The sequence below is a fragment of the Callorhinchus milii genome, unplaced genomic scaffold (assembly GCF_018977255.1).
Source record: "Callorhinchus milii isolate IMCB2004 unplaced genomic scaffold, IMCB_Cmil_1.0 Scaffold6, whole genome shotgun sequence".
Taxonomy (NCBI): Eukaryota; Metazoa; Chordata; class Chondrichthyes; order Chimaeriformes; family Callorhinchidae; genus Callorhinchus; species Callorhinchus milii.
In genome coordinates, this window is record NW_024704747.1 from 27,160,704 (window position 1) to 27,176,203 (window position 15,500).

General features: G+C 36.0%; 1 protein-coding gene across 1 annotated transcript in view; it reads left to right on the plus strand.

The window, feature by feature from the left end:
* The window catches only part of ubr3 (ubiquitin protein ligase E3 component n-recognin 3), a 66,523-nt gene that overhangs the window by 1,972 nt on the left and 49,051 nt on the right, over positions 1 to 15,500 (plus strand). The window contains exons 2-21 of the mRNA XM_042336247.1: positions 919 to 1,058; positions 1,858 to 2,025; positions 2,336 to 2,479; positions 2,738 to 2,778; positions 3,430 to 3,496; positions 3,945 to 4,075; positions 4,788 to 5,016; positions 5,349 to 5,528; positions 5,762 to 5,895; positions 6,363 to 6,449; positions 7,177 to 7,242; positions 7,812 to 7,901; positions 8,101 to 8,229; positions 8,424 to 8,476; positions 8,961 to 9,094; positions 9,931 to 10,016; positions 10,414 to 10,555; positions 12,580 to 12,676; positions 14,134 to 14,275; positions 14,550 to 14,651. Of these exons, the coding sequence (XP_042192181.1) occupies positions 919 to 1,058; positions 1,858 to 2,025; positions 2,336 to 2,479; positions 2,738 to 2,778; positions 3,430 to 3,496; positions 3,945 to 4,075; positions 4,788 to 5,016; positions 5,349 to 5,528; positions 5,762 to 5,895; positions 6,363 to 6,449; positions 7,177 to 7,242; positions 7,812 to 7,901; positions 8,101 to 8,229; positions 8,424 to 8,476; positions 8,961 to 9,094; positions 9,931 to 10,016; positions 10,414 to 10,555; positions 12,580 to 12,676; positions 14,134 to 14,275; positions 14,550 to 14,651 (2,362 nt within the window). The remainder of the gene's footprint in view (positions 1 to 918; positions 1,059 to 1,857; positions 2,026 to 2,335; positions 2,480 to 2,737; positions 2,779 to 3,429; positions 3,497 to 3,944; positions 4,076 to 4,787; positions 5,017 to 5,348; positions 5,529 to 5,761; positions 5,896 to 6,362; positions 6,450 to 7,176; positions 7,243 to 7,811; positions 7,902 to 8,100; positions 8,230 to 8,423; positions 8,477 to 8,960; positions 9,095 to 9,930; positions 10,017 to 10,413; positions 10,556 to 12,579; positions 12,677 to 14,133; positions 14,276 to 14,549; positions 14,652 to 15,500) is intronic.

The window sequence follows — 15,500 nt, forward strand, 5'->3', positions numbered from 1 at the left end:
TTAACCTGGTGAAGGAGGCGAATAATCCCACATTATAATCTACATTAATCAAACCTGACTGGTTGAATTCCACACGTGTTTTGCCCAAGGGCATGTATCAGTGTTAATACTATTTGATCTATGTCAGTACTTACCTCAACCAAGCCAAATTCCTTTCATAGCTGGATGTTTACTTCTTTAGAAGTAAATTTAGATAGTTGTTACAGCACTGACAGGAACTAGCTTCATTGTATAGATATGGGCACTTTATTCCAGTGTTTTGTGAGGCTTTGTAATTTAACTTCATTGGTTAGTTTATTCTGATAGGATCGGAAAGAGAATGACCAGGCTAATGGGTTCACCAGATTGGAGCAGCAATGCTGAAGACACAAACCCTCAGTGTTCAAACAATCATATCTATCTATGTTTTGTAGTTATCTTTAAAAAGTTAATCACAGTGGCAAAGCTATGTCTACTTTTTATCTGGTCTGTACCCCTCAGATTGACTTGTGAGGGGAGGGAGAACATTAGGGGAGGTGTTGTTTCTGTTTGTGAGTATATTATTGTTGCTGAGGTTTTTTTGTTTTGACTTGCCCCAATTACTGGAGTAAATATTTGGAGTATTGTGGTTGCGGTGATATTTTGTTTAATAAAATAAATGTACATGGAGCAATTATGAGGTGCTTTTATATTCAGTGTTAAAGACATGCACTGACTAGCAAACTGTGACTTGAAATTAAACTCATTTAATGCAGGAACTTTGGAGTGTTCTAACTTATTCGACGGGAGAATGTGAGGTAAAATCTTTTTAAGACAAAATAGTAACCAAATTAAAAACTCGTTACTCAGCCAGAGGTCGAGGAAGACTGTACGTTTGTGTCTACATTTTACAATGTACTTTATGAATAAACCAACAAAGGTTTTTAAAAACTCTTCTAGGTTTTGTAAACAACATCGATGCACAACAAGTGAAAATATTCCTTGTGTTCCCAATGAACTGATGTTGATGTCTGAACAGATGCTTCCTCGAATTATCCTCCGCCTTATTCAGCATTTACGGGATGGTTACAGTGAACCAGGTATGACTTGCGTCTCTGTAGGTAATGTAATTGTGATGAGGATTGGTTTTGTGCCATCTTAACCATTCTGTTGCTTCCTGACCTACATTACGCTAGTAAGAACACTTGCCTTCCCAGAAAAAAGCTAAATGGGGTTAGATCTGCATATTTATTTTGTAGTCCTGTAGCTCAGTGGTTTGAACAAGAGTCCTGGATTTGATTCCCGGCAGGGTGAAATGTTGGGCTAGTTTCCTTATCTCACATAACTCAGTTTACCTAGCAGTAAGTAGAAACCCAGTTATCTGTCAATTGGTGGATCGCTTTTCCGAGAGTAATAATTCCTTCAAAAAAAAAAGAAAATTGGTCACTCAATCCATGACTGTTTGTGGGACACCGCTGTGCGCAACAGGCTGTTGCATTTCGCCCACAAAGTATATTTTACAGTATATTCTGTGAAGCACTTTGAGACGTCTCAAAGAAATGATAAGATGCTATATCAAATGCAAGGATTATTATTGTTATGATTTGGCTTAACATTGGATATTATGAATACAATTTATACAAAACATATTAGTGATGTTATCTAAAAGCAGTATGGTAAATTGGCAAATACACTTACTGCCATTTACTGAGATAAGTTTTTGTAAATATGAATACTTACAACAAATTTGACTAACAGTTAAAACCATTGCATTCTGTGTCTTGCTCTTCAATATATTTATGCTAAAACATGCATAACTTTCTTTTTGGATCACATTGTATAAAGTGGCATTAAAGTATTTATGCAAAGAATCCCTATTATATCTTTGTTTTCTTATAGTAACTGAGGCAACACCTGAGAGAGACCTTCAGAAAACACTGCAACAGATGGAACCCCTCATTTCTCTTCTAGAAGAGCTAACCAAGATGGGAGGGGCAATGCGATCTATTTTGACAAGAGTGTTAGCTAACCAGCAGATATATAAAGACCTCAGTTCTGGTGAAATGTGTAAGTCTGGTTGTACAGTAATTTGAGATTTGTAAATCTTTTAAATCTTAATTTTATTGAAATGCATTTATCTTACAATTTGTTAGCATTTATACTTATCAAAACCACGTATGCTAGTTGTCTATAGGTTTTCCTTAATAGGCAAACAGTAAATATGTAGATATATAATATGAAAATAATATGAATGATATGCACAAGAAAGTGATTGCACATCATTTAATTATTTAGCTATTTTACAAGATTATTTGATCTTATTGAGACTAGGAGTAAGATTACCTGAAAAGGAGATTGATTTTTTTTTTCTGCTCAGGCACTGGAGAAAAAACCTATGCAAAGAAAAACTACGAAAAATACCTGTCAGCTCTCAGAGACTCTGTACTCGTATCCTCTGAGGATCAATCTGTGACCACAGCACTATATCATATGGCAGGGGCAAGCAGTGTAACTATTTTGGGTAAGTAATATGACTTGGAATGCTGATGTCTTTTTAAGATAAATGTATAAATGATTATAGGACCCTGTTGGGCTACAGATGTGCTGTGGTGAAATCAGTGTGGTTGTAACGTAGATTTTAATGGCTGAAGCATGTTTCTTTTCGTATGTCCAGCATTGTATTTGGAAAGCTGCTCAAATAAATTTCTCTTTTCCCGTTTTTATTTCCAATTGCAATCTGTTTGCCATCATTTTTGTTATTGTTTTGAATAACCTACAGATACAACACCGGACACAGAACAAATGGATTCTTCTGATGAGGTGAGTGTTTCACTTTACATTTTTTAAAAATTGCAATAATTACACATGCCTTAAAAGTAAACAAGGAATCCTGAATGCTGAATGTGTTTGTTAAAAATGCAGGTAAAGTTTATTCTATTGCCCTGATTCAATCTGATGTGCAGCAGAAAAACAAAATGTGGTTCCTGCCCCATGTTACTGTACTGTTGGGATTGAAGTAGATTTACTCCCAACAATATGAACGCATCATTGGTCTCTTAAAAACTCAGACTTTTCCTATTATCTATTCATGCATTTGTTTTATTTGATTGGCATCTAAAGTGTTCCATTTAGCCAGGTATAAACCGAAACAAAACGGTTGTAATATCTTAGAAAATTATAATGACATTGAGTAGTACTTTCTGCCGATGAAGGTTATGTAAGATGTAGTGACTGAAAAATTGTGATTTTTATCTGCTGAGATGCAGCATGGTGTTACAACACAGTTCTTTTGCATGCTCAACACAAACGTGTCTTTTTATGTAAGCAAATGTTCCTCTCTGTTCTGAAAATGCACGCCTTGTGACCAAATGAATGCTGGTTTAGAGGAGGAGGAGGGGAAGCTAAACTTGGTAGGAAAAACAGATGAGCTGGTTAATTTTGCATAACGAATATTCCCTTTTTTGTCTTCAGGAGGATCAGGATGGCAGTCAAGGTGTTGGCAAACGGAAGAGGGTAAAACTCTGTAACAGCGCCAAAGGTAGTCTGTTTTTAAAAAAAAATGCTTAGGAAGATTAATTCATTTTAATTGCTTCTGCTTGTAAAATAATTTGTAATAATGTCATCGATGAAGTGTTAATGGATGTCAAGATGACACTGAGGACCACTCTTTATCCCTTTTATGGTGGTCGAATTTTATCGACCCCCCCTCCAATTGCCTCCTTATAACAGGCTTCTGCTATATTGAAAGCTTAATCATTAATCTCAAGTTCCTGTTCAGGTGTTTATATTCTTTGCATTTTTGACATAACTCATACTTTGCTTAAGTCATATTAAGTGTATTATCCCAACTGAAACAATTGATGTGAGGTTTACTGTAATACTGATATCACCAACATTGAAAGCATAATTCCTTTTTATGGTCTAATTTCACTTTTTATAAATTCAGTATTTTACCTTCTCATCTTCTGTGTTTTTACCTATTTCAGATCCATCCATCATGGATGTTTTAAAACATAAATGCTTTCTAGAAGAGTTGTTATTTTGGACTGTAAAATACGAGTTTCCACAGAAAATGGTAACCTTTCTACTGAATATGCTGCCTGATCAAGACTACAAGGTATTGATATAACACGTAGCACACTGTGAATATAGCAATCTTTTGAACGTTCGTTAAACCTAGTTTCTTGTTTTATTTTAATTCTCCTCTACAAAATGCATGGTCATAGTCAACACTTGACAGAAACTTTGTGAAACCCTTTGAGACATTATTGATATTATATGTGCTATATCAACTGCAAGTATTATTTATTATTTATAAAGGTGATAACTGTGTTAAAATTATAATTACATGAGTGGTCATGTAGGTAATACTGCTCTCTGGTACTTTGTTCAAAATGGCCATTCTTTGTGCAATGTGCATAGACATTGAGCGTTGGCAGCCCGATCAACTAGTGAGAGACACATCTGAAATAGATCCTGACATTTACATACACTCATGCACTTTCCAGCAAGTGAACATTGAATAGCAAATGGGAGTGGAAACACTGGATTAACTCTTTTTTCCCCCGTATCCACTTGCCCCTTCCCCAACCATGGGAAGCAGAAGATGGTCAACTGTTCTCACTGCTGACATGGTTGAGATGGGCGAATTCAGTGTAGATTAGTGACTGAGTGGGGGCTTTGTCACACATGACTTGGTGTTGAGCTGCATGTAAGTATTTATCGACGAAAGAACATGAGTTAACAACCGTTTCTATTTCTAGTGAGAAGCTTCCCTTTCTTGCAATATGTTTTAGATTTCTGAAATGTTATTATTGTGCTTTCTGCAGGTTGCTTTTACTGAAACATTTGTTCAGCACTATGCTTTTATTATGAAAACTTTGATTAAGAGCCATGAATCCGACACCATGTCTAATCGGATTGTTCACATCAGTGTTCAGTTATTCAGTAATGAAGAGTTGGCACGTCAAGTGACGGAAGAATGCCATCTACTGGAAATAATGGTCACTGTATTACTTTACATGATGGAAAGTTGCCTTATCAAAAGTGAGTTGCAAGGTAAGCCGAAATTTGATTTAAAGGATGTATTTTTTATCCCTTTACGTGGCAGCTTTTAAGCTAAGCAAAATATTCTGCCTTATTGTCAGGAAATAAATTGTTTCGAAACTAGTATGTCTTTGTCTCGTATTGTGTAATAATTAAATGTTGTCCATGGCTTACTTCTCGAACGTTCTACCTGGGAAAATGTACCAAATGCTGCAAAATGTTTTCCATCTCTTTGTATACAAGGGTGTCTTAAAGATGTCTGTTTCAGAAAAAAAACTTGCAAGTTTCTGTAGTAACTTTGACCTGTGAATCTGTCTAAATGTTGTATCTTTCTCACTGTTTAGATGAAGAAAACAATTTCCATGTTGTTGTCAACTGTGGTGAACCCCTTTTAAAGAACAACACATACTGGCCGTTAGTTAGTGATTTCATAAATATCCTCTCACACAAAAGTGTAGCAAAGCGTTTCCTGGAGGATCAGGGCCTTCTACAGATGTGGATGAATTTTGTTTCCTTCTTTCAAGGTAAATTTCTCCTTAGCATTTGGAGACATAGAAAATCATGTCTCCAATTTCTTCGAACATCAATGTTTTATGTCCAGTTAGTACATAGAATCTTTATGCTGTTACTGACCGAAAACAAAGAACCCTGAAAATCCAGGACTCCCAATTTAACAATGCCATTTTTTTTACGTTTAGACTTCTTTTGAGGTGACTGATCCATTTGATGAAATCTTACTTTATACTTCTTTTTCTAGGCATGAATTTAAACAAGCGAGAATTAAACGAGCATGTGGAATTTGAGTCACAAACCTATTATGCGGCGTTTGCAGCCGAATTGGAAGCCTGCGCGCAACCGATGTGGGGACTGTTAACACACTGCAAAGTTAGGGTAAGGACTTTCATATGCCATAAAAGTAAGACGTTTGAAACTATGCGGTATCGGACACAAGACGATATTGTAAATCAGTAAAGTTAAAGATAATTGAGTAAATTTAACAAATGTGTATTATTAACTTTAATAACTGAGTAGATGTAGAGCGTCAACTGTAGCATTTTAGCACCAGTACTGTTGTGTAAAAACTGACATTGTTTGGCTCTGGGTTTGGTCGCTAGTTTTTGTGGTGTTAACAATAGATGTGGAGAAGTTAGTTACGCAAATCAGCCTCGCTCGTCGATTCCTTTTACTGAGCGGATTACATGCTAAGTAAGGCTGGAAAAATTCAGCTTATGAAATAAAAGTGGTGCAAAATTCTTGGATTTCTGGCAAGTAACTTTGATACAGTTAAATGCTATTTAGTCAGTGTTTGTAAGGTTTCATTTAAAATTCTTCTTGTGTTTTTCGTGTATGTTTTGCAGGAGACACAAGAGTACACCAGAACAGTAGCCAGGTATTGCCTGGATGCGCTACAGGATTGGTTTGATGCTATCAATTTTATTGATGAGGTATTGATGGAATAATGAAGTACTTTATAAAAGTCAGTTGTTGGAATGGGAAGTGGATCTGTTGATGGGAAATTAGCTTAGATCAATGGGAAGATAATGTGGAGGGGTACTTTGATGTTATTCACTTGCCTCTGTTAAACTAAAAAAAGTATCTACCTTGGAGAACTTGTGCTAAGTTACCTACGATTCTCCAGTTCCGGGCAGTCTGCCTTTCTGTGCCACTAAATCCACCAGGAAACCTCTCAGTTAATAACACTGTTGATCCCATCAATAAACATTTCTAGGGCTTGGAACAATTTGCCATTGTTTTTGTTCTCCTGGTTGTGCAGTTGCAGCCAGGTGCTCTTTTCTTCTCAACGGCAGAGCTCTGCCCAAAAGGCAATCTTATTAATGTTCTGGATTCAGCTTGTCCAAATACTTGCCAAGTTAGGTACAAAATGCACACTGATGAAGAATACAAGTAGTTTGGATAAAGCCAGGTGTGTCCTGCATGAAGTTATGTAAATATCCTGTTAGTTGTCACTATTCAGTAATCTATTTGGTTGATAGTTTGTGACATAGTGTCATTTTAATTTAAGTATGAAAGAAAGCTTGACACTATTGTGTTATAATGTATAGTTTAAGTGCTCTGATATGCTGCCTGCTACATAAGGGCACTATATAAGTGCAAGTTGTTGTTCTAGTGGCATCTGTAAACTTTAAATTGGTTTCTGTTGTTTTTATCTAGCCAACTCCTAACCAGGTTACGTTTCATTTGCCTCTCCATCGTTACTATGCTATGTTTCTGAGCAAGGTAAGATCACCTATTGTATCTGATTTGTGCATTAAATTAAACTTTTTTTTAGTAACGATGATTGATGAATAAATCGATATTATTTTCTGCTGTCTGATGTAATTCTGTCTGGATTCCCTGTTTAATTTTAAATGTACCATGTGCCCCATGTTCTTGGAATGCCTTGGTGCAAGGCTGAACTTGCATCAGTACTCTTTATAAATTGGAAGCTTCAATTGGGCCACTTTGCAATCTCCTCCATCATTGACCTACTGGGTCTTTCCAGATTGGCCAGTTTCTTCGGACAAACAGTATTTTTTTNACTGTCTCAATGTGCCTGGCTGCCTTATCTGGACTTGGGAGTGTCATTTATATAAATCATATTTTCAAATGTTTAGTTCAGTATTCAAATTCTAATTTGTTTGTTTGGGTTTGGAGTAGGTACTTTGGGGGTGAAAAATATTAGGTGCAAATTTCTTGATTTACACTGTGAAGCCAGCATTGATAGCTGTAATGTGAACTTAAAATGCAAATGGGATACATTTGAAGTTTCTGTTGCCAATACATTGGTTATGTTGTTCACTTCACAGGCAATTCAATGCCAGCAACTGGATCTAGATGCACTGTTACCAGATCAAGAGATGCTCATGAAACTTATGGTTCATCCACTACAAATTCAGGTTATTTTTTTCCCTTGATTTTAAATTTGCTCTTATACTGTCCAGACTTTTGTTTCCCTTGCAAGTTGAGGTTTGTTGTCATCAACATGGGTCATCTTTTGCAGAAAAAGTGGACATTTTTCAATACTTGTTATCTAATGTTGTATTTTTATCTCAAATGAAATACCCATATTCAGAACTAAATGGCTATTTGTTTCAGGCATGTCTGTCAGAGATACACAGTAACATGTGGGTCCGAAATGGACTACAGATTAAAGGGCAAGCTATGACCTATGTGCAGTCCCACTTTTGCAACTCCATGATTGACCCAGATATTTACCTGCTGCAGGTATGTTCATAATTTGACATTACAAGTTCAAAAAGTAGCTTTAGTTGTAGAATGTTTAATTGCCATGTTTAGAACAACATCAATTCCTGAATCTGTTGCCCCTGCCCAACTGTTTAGAAGTTGTTTCATGATATTGATAGTATTGTTAAGGAGAAATTAAGTTGTATTCAGATTTTTTTTTTCTCTCCCTCTAGGTTTGTGCTTCAAGATTAGATCCAGATTATTTCATTTCATCTGTTTTTGAAAGGTGAGCAAGCAATTAAACAAAATTGCATTTTCTATCTTTTATCCCATATTTGGATTTGGATTCAAATCCTTGTCCACAGATGAAAAGGACTGTGTTTCAAGAACAGTGGATCACTTAGTCCTTCATAGATATTAGTTCATCTGAACTGTAAAATTAGATTTTCTTAACCATTCTTGGGTATCCATTCTTTCATTATTTCAAGTGTGTAACACAGCAAATACACAGCTAATGTTCTGTAGTCTAAACTTTCTATCACTTCTAGTTTAAATTGAGTATGTAATTCAGTGACACATTTGTATCGTTGTACAATAAAGTCGGTGACTAGTTTATATATTTGAAACTGCACAAGAAAAACTAATGACATATTAAAAAGTAAACAGTATAAGTATTTTATGTAAATGAAATACCGGGTCATTGTTCTTGAGGGTATTATCTTATGACAGTAACTGCTTGTATATTTATGCAAATTCATGGACTTTGCTAGATTTAAAGTGGTTGATCTACTGACGATGGCATCACAGCATCAGAATACAATTCTTGATGCAGAAAATGAAAGACCTATGCTTGAAGGAGCTCTCACATTTCTAGTTATTTTGATGAGCCTACGCATCCATTTAGGTAAGTTGTATTTGATTATTTTATACCGTTTCCCATTTTAGTTCCTTTCTGCACTTTTTCTTTTCCTTGCTCCTTGATTGGTTCACATAGCTGCAGTTTGTGTTTTAAATCACCTTCTTAGTTCACTGTACTGTTCAAAATTACAGTTAGATTCTCCTGAGGTGAATATATATAAATATTGAATTTGTTTAGCATCTGATCAGTGGCATCCGATTCTATGCCAATTTTAATTTGACAGATGAAGTTGCACTGCTTATATAAAAGCACTCTGTAGGGTTCTCTGTTGGCTCAGTGGTTGATTTACCATGCGGTGGCATAATAAAGAGTGTTAAAATGAGTAGCTCTTAAAACTGATTTATATTTCTGTACAAGAAAAGAACTTCTATAGCAGGCATTAATAAACTGTTTAAGACGGTACTGCAATTTTGATAAATAACCGTTGGATTTGTGATTTACATGGCACCATACACTCTGTTTACCCTATTTTTATGGTTTTGTGGGAGTCTATATCTTCAGAAACTATTGAGATGTGAAGCAGTGTGAACTAATGGTTTAAAAGTTTGATGCTCGAATCTTTATGAGCACCTTTTTAAAAGTCTTGATGAAATATATTTCCATTCATTACTTGTGTGTGCAAATGCCAAATTCTTCAGTAAATTAGAATGACAAATTTCATAGCACTGTACTTAAATATTTGTATTAAATTAGAATAACCTATTTTCTGAACTGCTGCTTACTGTAATACTGTATGATGATGAATTTTCTGTCAAATGACTATTAGTTAGATTCATCTGGAGACCTTATCAGTGCTAATTTATTATTCATTTTTATTTCAGGAATGACAGATGATGAGATCCTGAGGGCGGAAATGGTTGCACAGCTCTGCATGAATGACAGAACACACAGTACATTATTAGATCTCATATCCTTTTGGATAGTTCAGAATCTGGTATATGGTTTCAGGCTGTTTGATTAAGTATTGTAACAAGCATCCACTCATAGGAGATGGCAGATAAGGGGTGAAAATGGAGGGCCGAACCCTCTTATATGGGAGGGTGCATGCCCTTCCGAATTTACTTCTACTTACTCAAATCAAGAACATTATCTCTTTAGTACAGTATGTCTGAAGTCTAATGTGTAGGTACATGTATAAAATCTTTTTTGGTGAAGTCAGCCGTGAAACCTGGAAATATTTCAGTTGACAAATGTTAATGTGTGCTTTAAAATCTGAAAGTGAATTTTAATTGATAAGTTGAAACATTTTGGTATCTCAAAGTATACCTGTCCATCTATATTGTTTCCTTAATCAAAAAAAATACATTCCTGAAAACCCCAACCCCAAGAGTGGGATTATCCCAGGGAGTTATTACTTTGAAGCAATGCTTTCTGCTGTGGCTGATTTTAAGGCACCAGTCTTTGAACCTGGAGGTTCCATGCAGCAGGGAATGTATACCCCTAAAGGTATGTATTTTAGTTGTTGTGTTAATTTTGCAGGTGTTTAAATTTGCACTTTTTTTGTTCACATGGCTTGCAGCAAAACCTAATATTTGGAACGTCCTCCCGACGTGAAAGGGGTTTTACGAATATAATCTTGTATTTGTATATTTCTGAAAATGTTTTGAGTTATTCCTCATTTTTTTTCCCCCCTGAAGTACTATTTCCACCACATAAACTCCAGGTGGCAGTATTGTGCTTTCAGATTCCTATATGATGCTTCAGTGAAAGACCATAACCATTTTTTAAAAAAACAAATCGTCTACTACCTACTGTTATACGATGTTATGCTTATTTTTGTAATCAGTCAAAAGTATATAACGAGTTTAAATCCAGTAGGGAAGGCTATTAAATAAACCTTGCTGTTAAATAATTGCTATATTTTAGAAGGAGACAGAAGTAGGCGGGGGCAATACAGTGGAGGGATTTAAAAGGGTCAGGATCTCGAACTTGATTCTCTGGGAGTCAGATGGGGAAGGGGAATCAAGTAATCAGTTGTTGCAAGCCTACCATTTGTATTGATGAGGCCAGTCACCCTTATGAATGCAAACTCTGGGATGCTTTTATAATAATACATATACCAGGATTTCTTTGAATACAATCTGCTTCTGTTAAATGTATATTTAAGAGATTATCTGTAGAAAATAAATCTTGTTGAGCCATCAAACATGAAACACTTTTACATTTTGCATAAATTATTTTTAGATTGCTTTGTTTTTTGAGGGATTTATTTGTTAAAACTCCATTCTCTCAGAACTGAAAGCAAAGGTAATGTCGAGGTTAATTTTGGTGTGTTTGTTTGTGTGTAGGGGAGGGTGGAGGAAATGAAACGTTCTCTCTGCACTGCTGGAGAGCGCTGTGTTGTAATGTTGAGATTATAATGTGTTGGAATAGATAAAGACTACCTTTGTAACCTTTGTACTAAAATTAGCAGTGATGAAGCTCTGTTTAATAGAAAAGTTAATTTAAGGAAACATACGTGATTCCTTGGAATACCAATTGTTTAAATGGCTTCATTTCAACAATTCAATATTCTTTATTGGGGATACGTTGCTATCTCACAAATGCATGATGTACCTTTGTTAATAATACTTTTGGTTTATTCATTATTCATGCAAGAAACAGCAATTACAGCTGCTTTAACTCTTTTATCGCAAATAAAAATCAAATCAAATAAATAAAATAAAGAGTTGTCATTGAATTAGATTGTTGAATTTCACCTTCTAACTCTCTTCTCTTCCAAGACAGGTTTATCATGTTGAACCATGTCCCCAAATACAGAAATTAAAATGCACAATTCACCATGACTTGTTCATCTAAATTTATTGGAACGTATATTAGGCTATGTGGAAGTTTCCATCTTGTCCATTAATATCGCAGCACAATTTCTCCAAGTCTGTCAAAACTCTGAACTGTCAAGGTCAAACTAATGATACAGTTGTCCTTGTTATTGTTACCTGCCCGTACCCTCCGTTCCTCTGGCTCCGGTCTGCTCCACATCCCCCGCCCCAACCGCCCTACCATCGGTGACCGGGCCTTCAGCCTCTCAGCCCCGAGGCTCTGGAACTCTATCCCCAGTGCCTTCGCCGCTTCCTCCCTTTCCTCCTTCAACGCCGGTCTCAAGACCTTTCTCTTTGACCGTGCCTTCAGTTCCCCTCTCAACTCTCTACCCCCTCCTCGCTCCCTCCCTTCCCTCCCCTCACCATTTCCCCCACTGCTCGGGTCCTGTCCCAACTGTACAGCGCCTTGGGACGTCCTCCCGACGTGAAAGGCGATCAATAAATGGAATCTTGTTGTTGTTGTTGTTTCAATTGACTGCAGCCTGCATAACATATATTTGTTTGACTGTTTGACTTAAAATTGGTAGGTTTAATGAACTATCTTCAACACTGATGAGATGAATACAATTCAAAGTGTATTTTCTTCTCTGGATGCTTTTTATTAAGTTAGCAGATCTGTACTGATTTTCTTTCCTCCTTTTTCTTTGCCAGCTGATGTCTGGAATCAAGAATTTGATCCAATTATGGTGATTCATCGAACAGTGTATCGTAGAGATGTTCAGTCTGCCATGGATAGATACATGGAATTGTAAGTACTTGTTTTTTTTAAAAGTTCAAGCAAGCTCAATATTTGTTTGAAATATAGTCAGTTGAAGCATCAAACATGTGGATTGTTTGGGTGACTCTCTCTCCCCCTCACCACCAAAGATCCTGTTTAGCTTTTCTGTTTGAACCTGTGTGTTTGTTTCTGTTTTTTAAAGACTGGCTTACTTACAGTTTTAAAAATTATATAACACAAACCTGCATCAAAATTAGGGGTTAACTTTTAATGCTTGAATCTGATAAATGCACTGTATTATTCAGAGTGAGATGCATCGAGATATTGTGTATACTTTTAGAGTTATAAGATGTAAGCTGTGCCATCTTCATCAGCGTTCTGAATGTGGGACTGAAGGAGGGAGGATAACGATGGGTGCAGAAGAAAGCATTCCCAATCCTTTCCTAATCCTGTTCAGCGATGGGATGAGGATGCAGACGAGGACCAAACCAAATAGTTTGTGGTCATTAGTTTGAAAGTCGAATCTTTACCATTTGGAATTTTTTCCCCTACTCTTTCCTCAATATTTCCAACAATGATTCAAGTTTTTTGACATGATTTTGGCAAAGTGTAATTTCGTTGTGTAATATATCACTGAAGGTTTCCCTTGTTGAAAAGAGCTAGTCTGGTTAATTGGAAATGTTTTTTGGTAATGCTTGTGTTGTGGTATTGTAAATGGTGTGAAAATGGGAGCCACTGCTGATAATCTTTGAGTTTTTTTACAAATTAAATGGAGTAACAATTCTCTACTTTCAAGGTTTCTGTAGTTTTATCAGCATATTTACCTTTAGGCTGAAGCATCCCCCTCCCAAGGTTTTCTCAATTTTAAACCTGAATTAAACAGGAGAGTTCAAAGTAATTCTTTCAAAACCCACGTGCAAAAAAAAAATGCTTTAGTCGATTCAGAGTACTTTTGCTCGAGTTTCCTTTTGCCCGAATGCCAGATATCATAACCTTTTCAAAGCTAAACCCCTCAAGTTTATTTGACCTTAAACAGGAAAGTCCACACTCTGTAAAAGGTAATAACAAGGGAGTGTTTCTGCCAGTAAATATCTCCAGTATTTTGGTTTACAAAAACTGACTGAGTCTGTTAAAATTTTTGATCTACAGCCTGCCAGTTTGACTAAATATTACTTAGCTTTTACACTGGCACAATTTAATTGCAAATTGAACAACCGATTTTCTTCCCTGAGGCAAAAGGATAGTTCAAGGCACACGAAAAAGCAATTCCGCAACCATGTCCTTCACATTTCCTTCGATTGGCCAATTGCTCGGATGTTAACTGAGGTATTCTGTTACTTATTAGTGATAACATTTGGAGAAAGAAATTAACTTCCCTTTTTTCTGCTTTCTCGTCTATGAATAATTCGTAATTTAATGAACAAAAAGTTGCTCTTTTCTATTTACTCCTATCGAGTGCTTTAATTTTCTGCTCTATTGTTTGACAGCCTGAAGCAGACTGGAAAGTTCTCTGGAAACCCGTGGCCACCGTATCGGGAGAGAACTTCTCTAAATCCCAACTACAAAGGTCTTATGCGACTCTTGCACTGTAAAACTTTACACATCGTCCTGTTCACTCTTCTTTATAAGGTAACACACATACGCAGATATCTGCAAAATAATATTTATAAAATAGTACATCAAAGCTATCAAGTTTATATTTAAATAAATTCAAGCTAAATTTAGTGTTGTCGTTGCTGGGGCAAAACATCTTCACTTGCGATTGATAGGTAATAACCTTTCAGTGAGATTGGGATAGTTTGATAGTTTTAACAAATGAAATGTTGAACTCATTTTATCTGCTGTTATTGCTTGTATATTTGAATTGGGAGAATATTTCAGAATAGTGTTGTTTTTTTTTAAGATCTCCATGGATCACCAGAATATGTCTGAACATATCCTGTGTATGGTGTTGTACCTGATTGAGCTCGGTCTGGACAATGTTTTGGAAGAACCAGTTAATGAGGTTGGTACAAATTGCTGGACAAAATAAGCAGGTGGCTTCATGAGGGACCATATTAAAATACAAGACCTGAAGCAAATTCAATTTCTCCATTGCATAGCCTATCAAACCCTTCTTCACGAAAGGAAATACAACAAATTATTGCCTGAAGTTTTCTGTTACTAAATTCGAGAATGTGGTTCCAAGGTTATATAAAAAAAATCTCTTTTGTAATGTTCAAGACAATGCTTTAGTAATTTTACTCTCAAGTACAGTCAATTTATATTAAAAGCGTAACATTTTATTTTGGAAAGAACAGGGCTAATTCTTGGTTTGAAATTTTATTATATTTTCTGCTCCAACTGGTTACCACATATTCCCTGACACACTTAGTAACCAATTTTGCAGACGTCAGCAATGCTGTTCTGAAAACCCCCATTTGGAGGTACTTTAGAATGGCCTAGGTAAATATTGTTTCATTTTGCTTACTTTGTTCTCAATGAGAGCACTTTTGCTGCTGTACAGCTGAGGTCCCTAATAATGAGTGCGGATCAAAGACAAAATCCAGTCTGCTCCCAACCCTGCCTCTATTTTGGTGATCGAGCGTGCTGTGCAATGTGCTTCCATAACTAAATGGCTTTTATTCACTTGAAAAGTGATGCTAAATGCAGATACCAAAGTGGTTATTATTTTTGTTTATGACAAAGCTTGACATACAAGAGGACTAAATTGTTGTTGAGAAATAGTTCTATAATGTATTTGGTAAAATGTGTAACATCAGAAATAATTGAAAATAAAACTTAAACTTGATATGAAGTACTGCTCGATATCCTGTACTGCAGTTTTGTTATATGATTGGTAGCAGCAGACTGC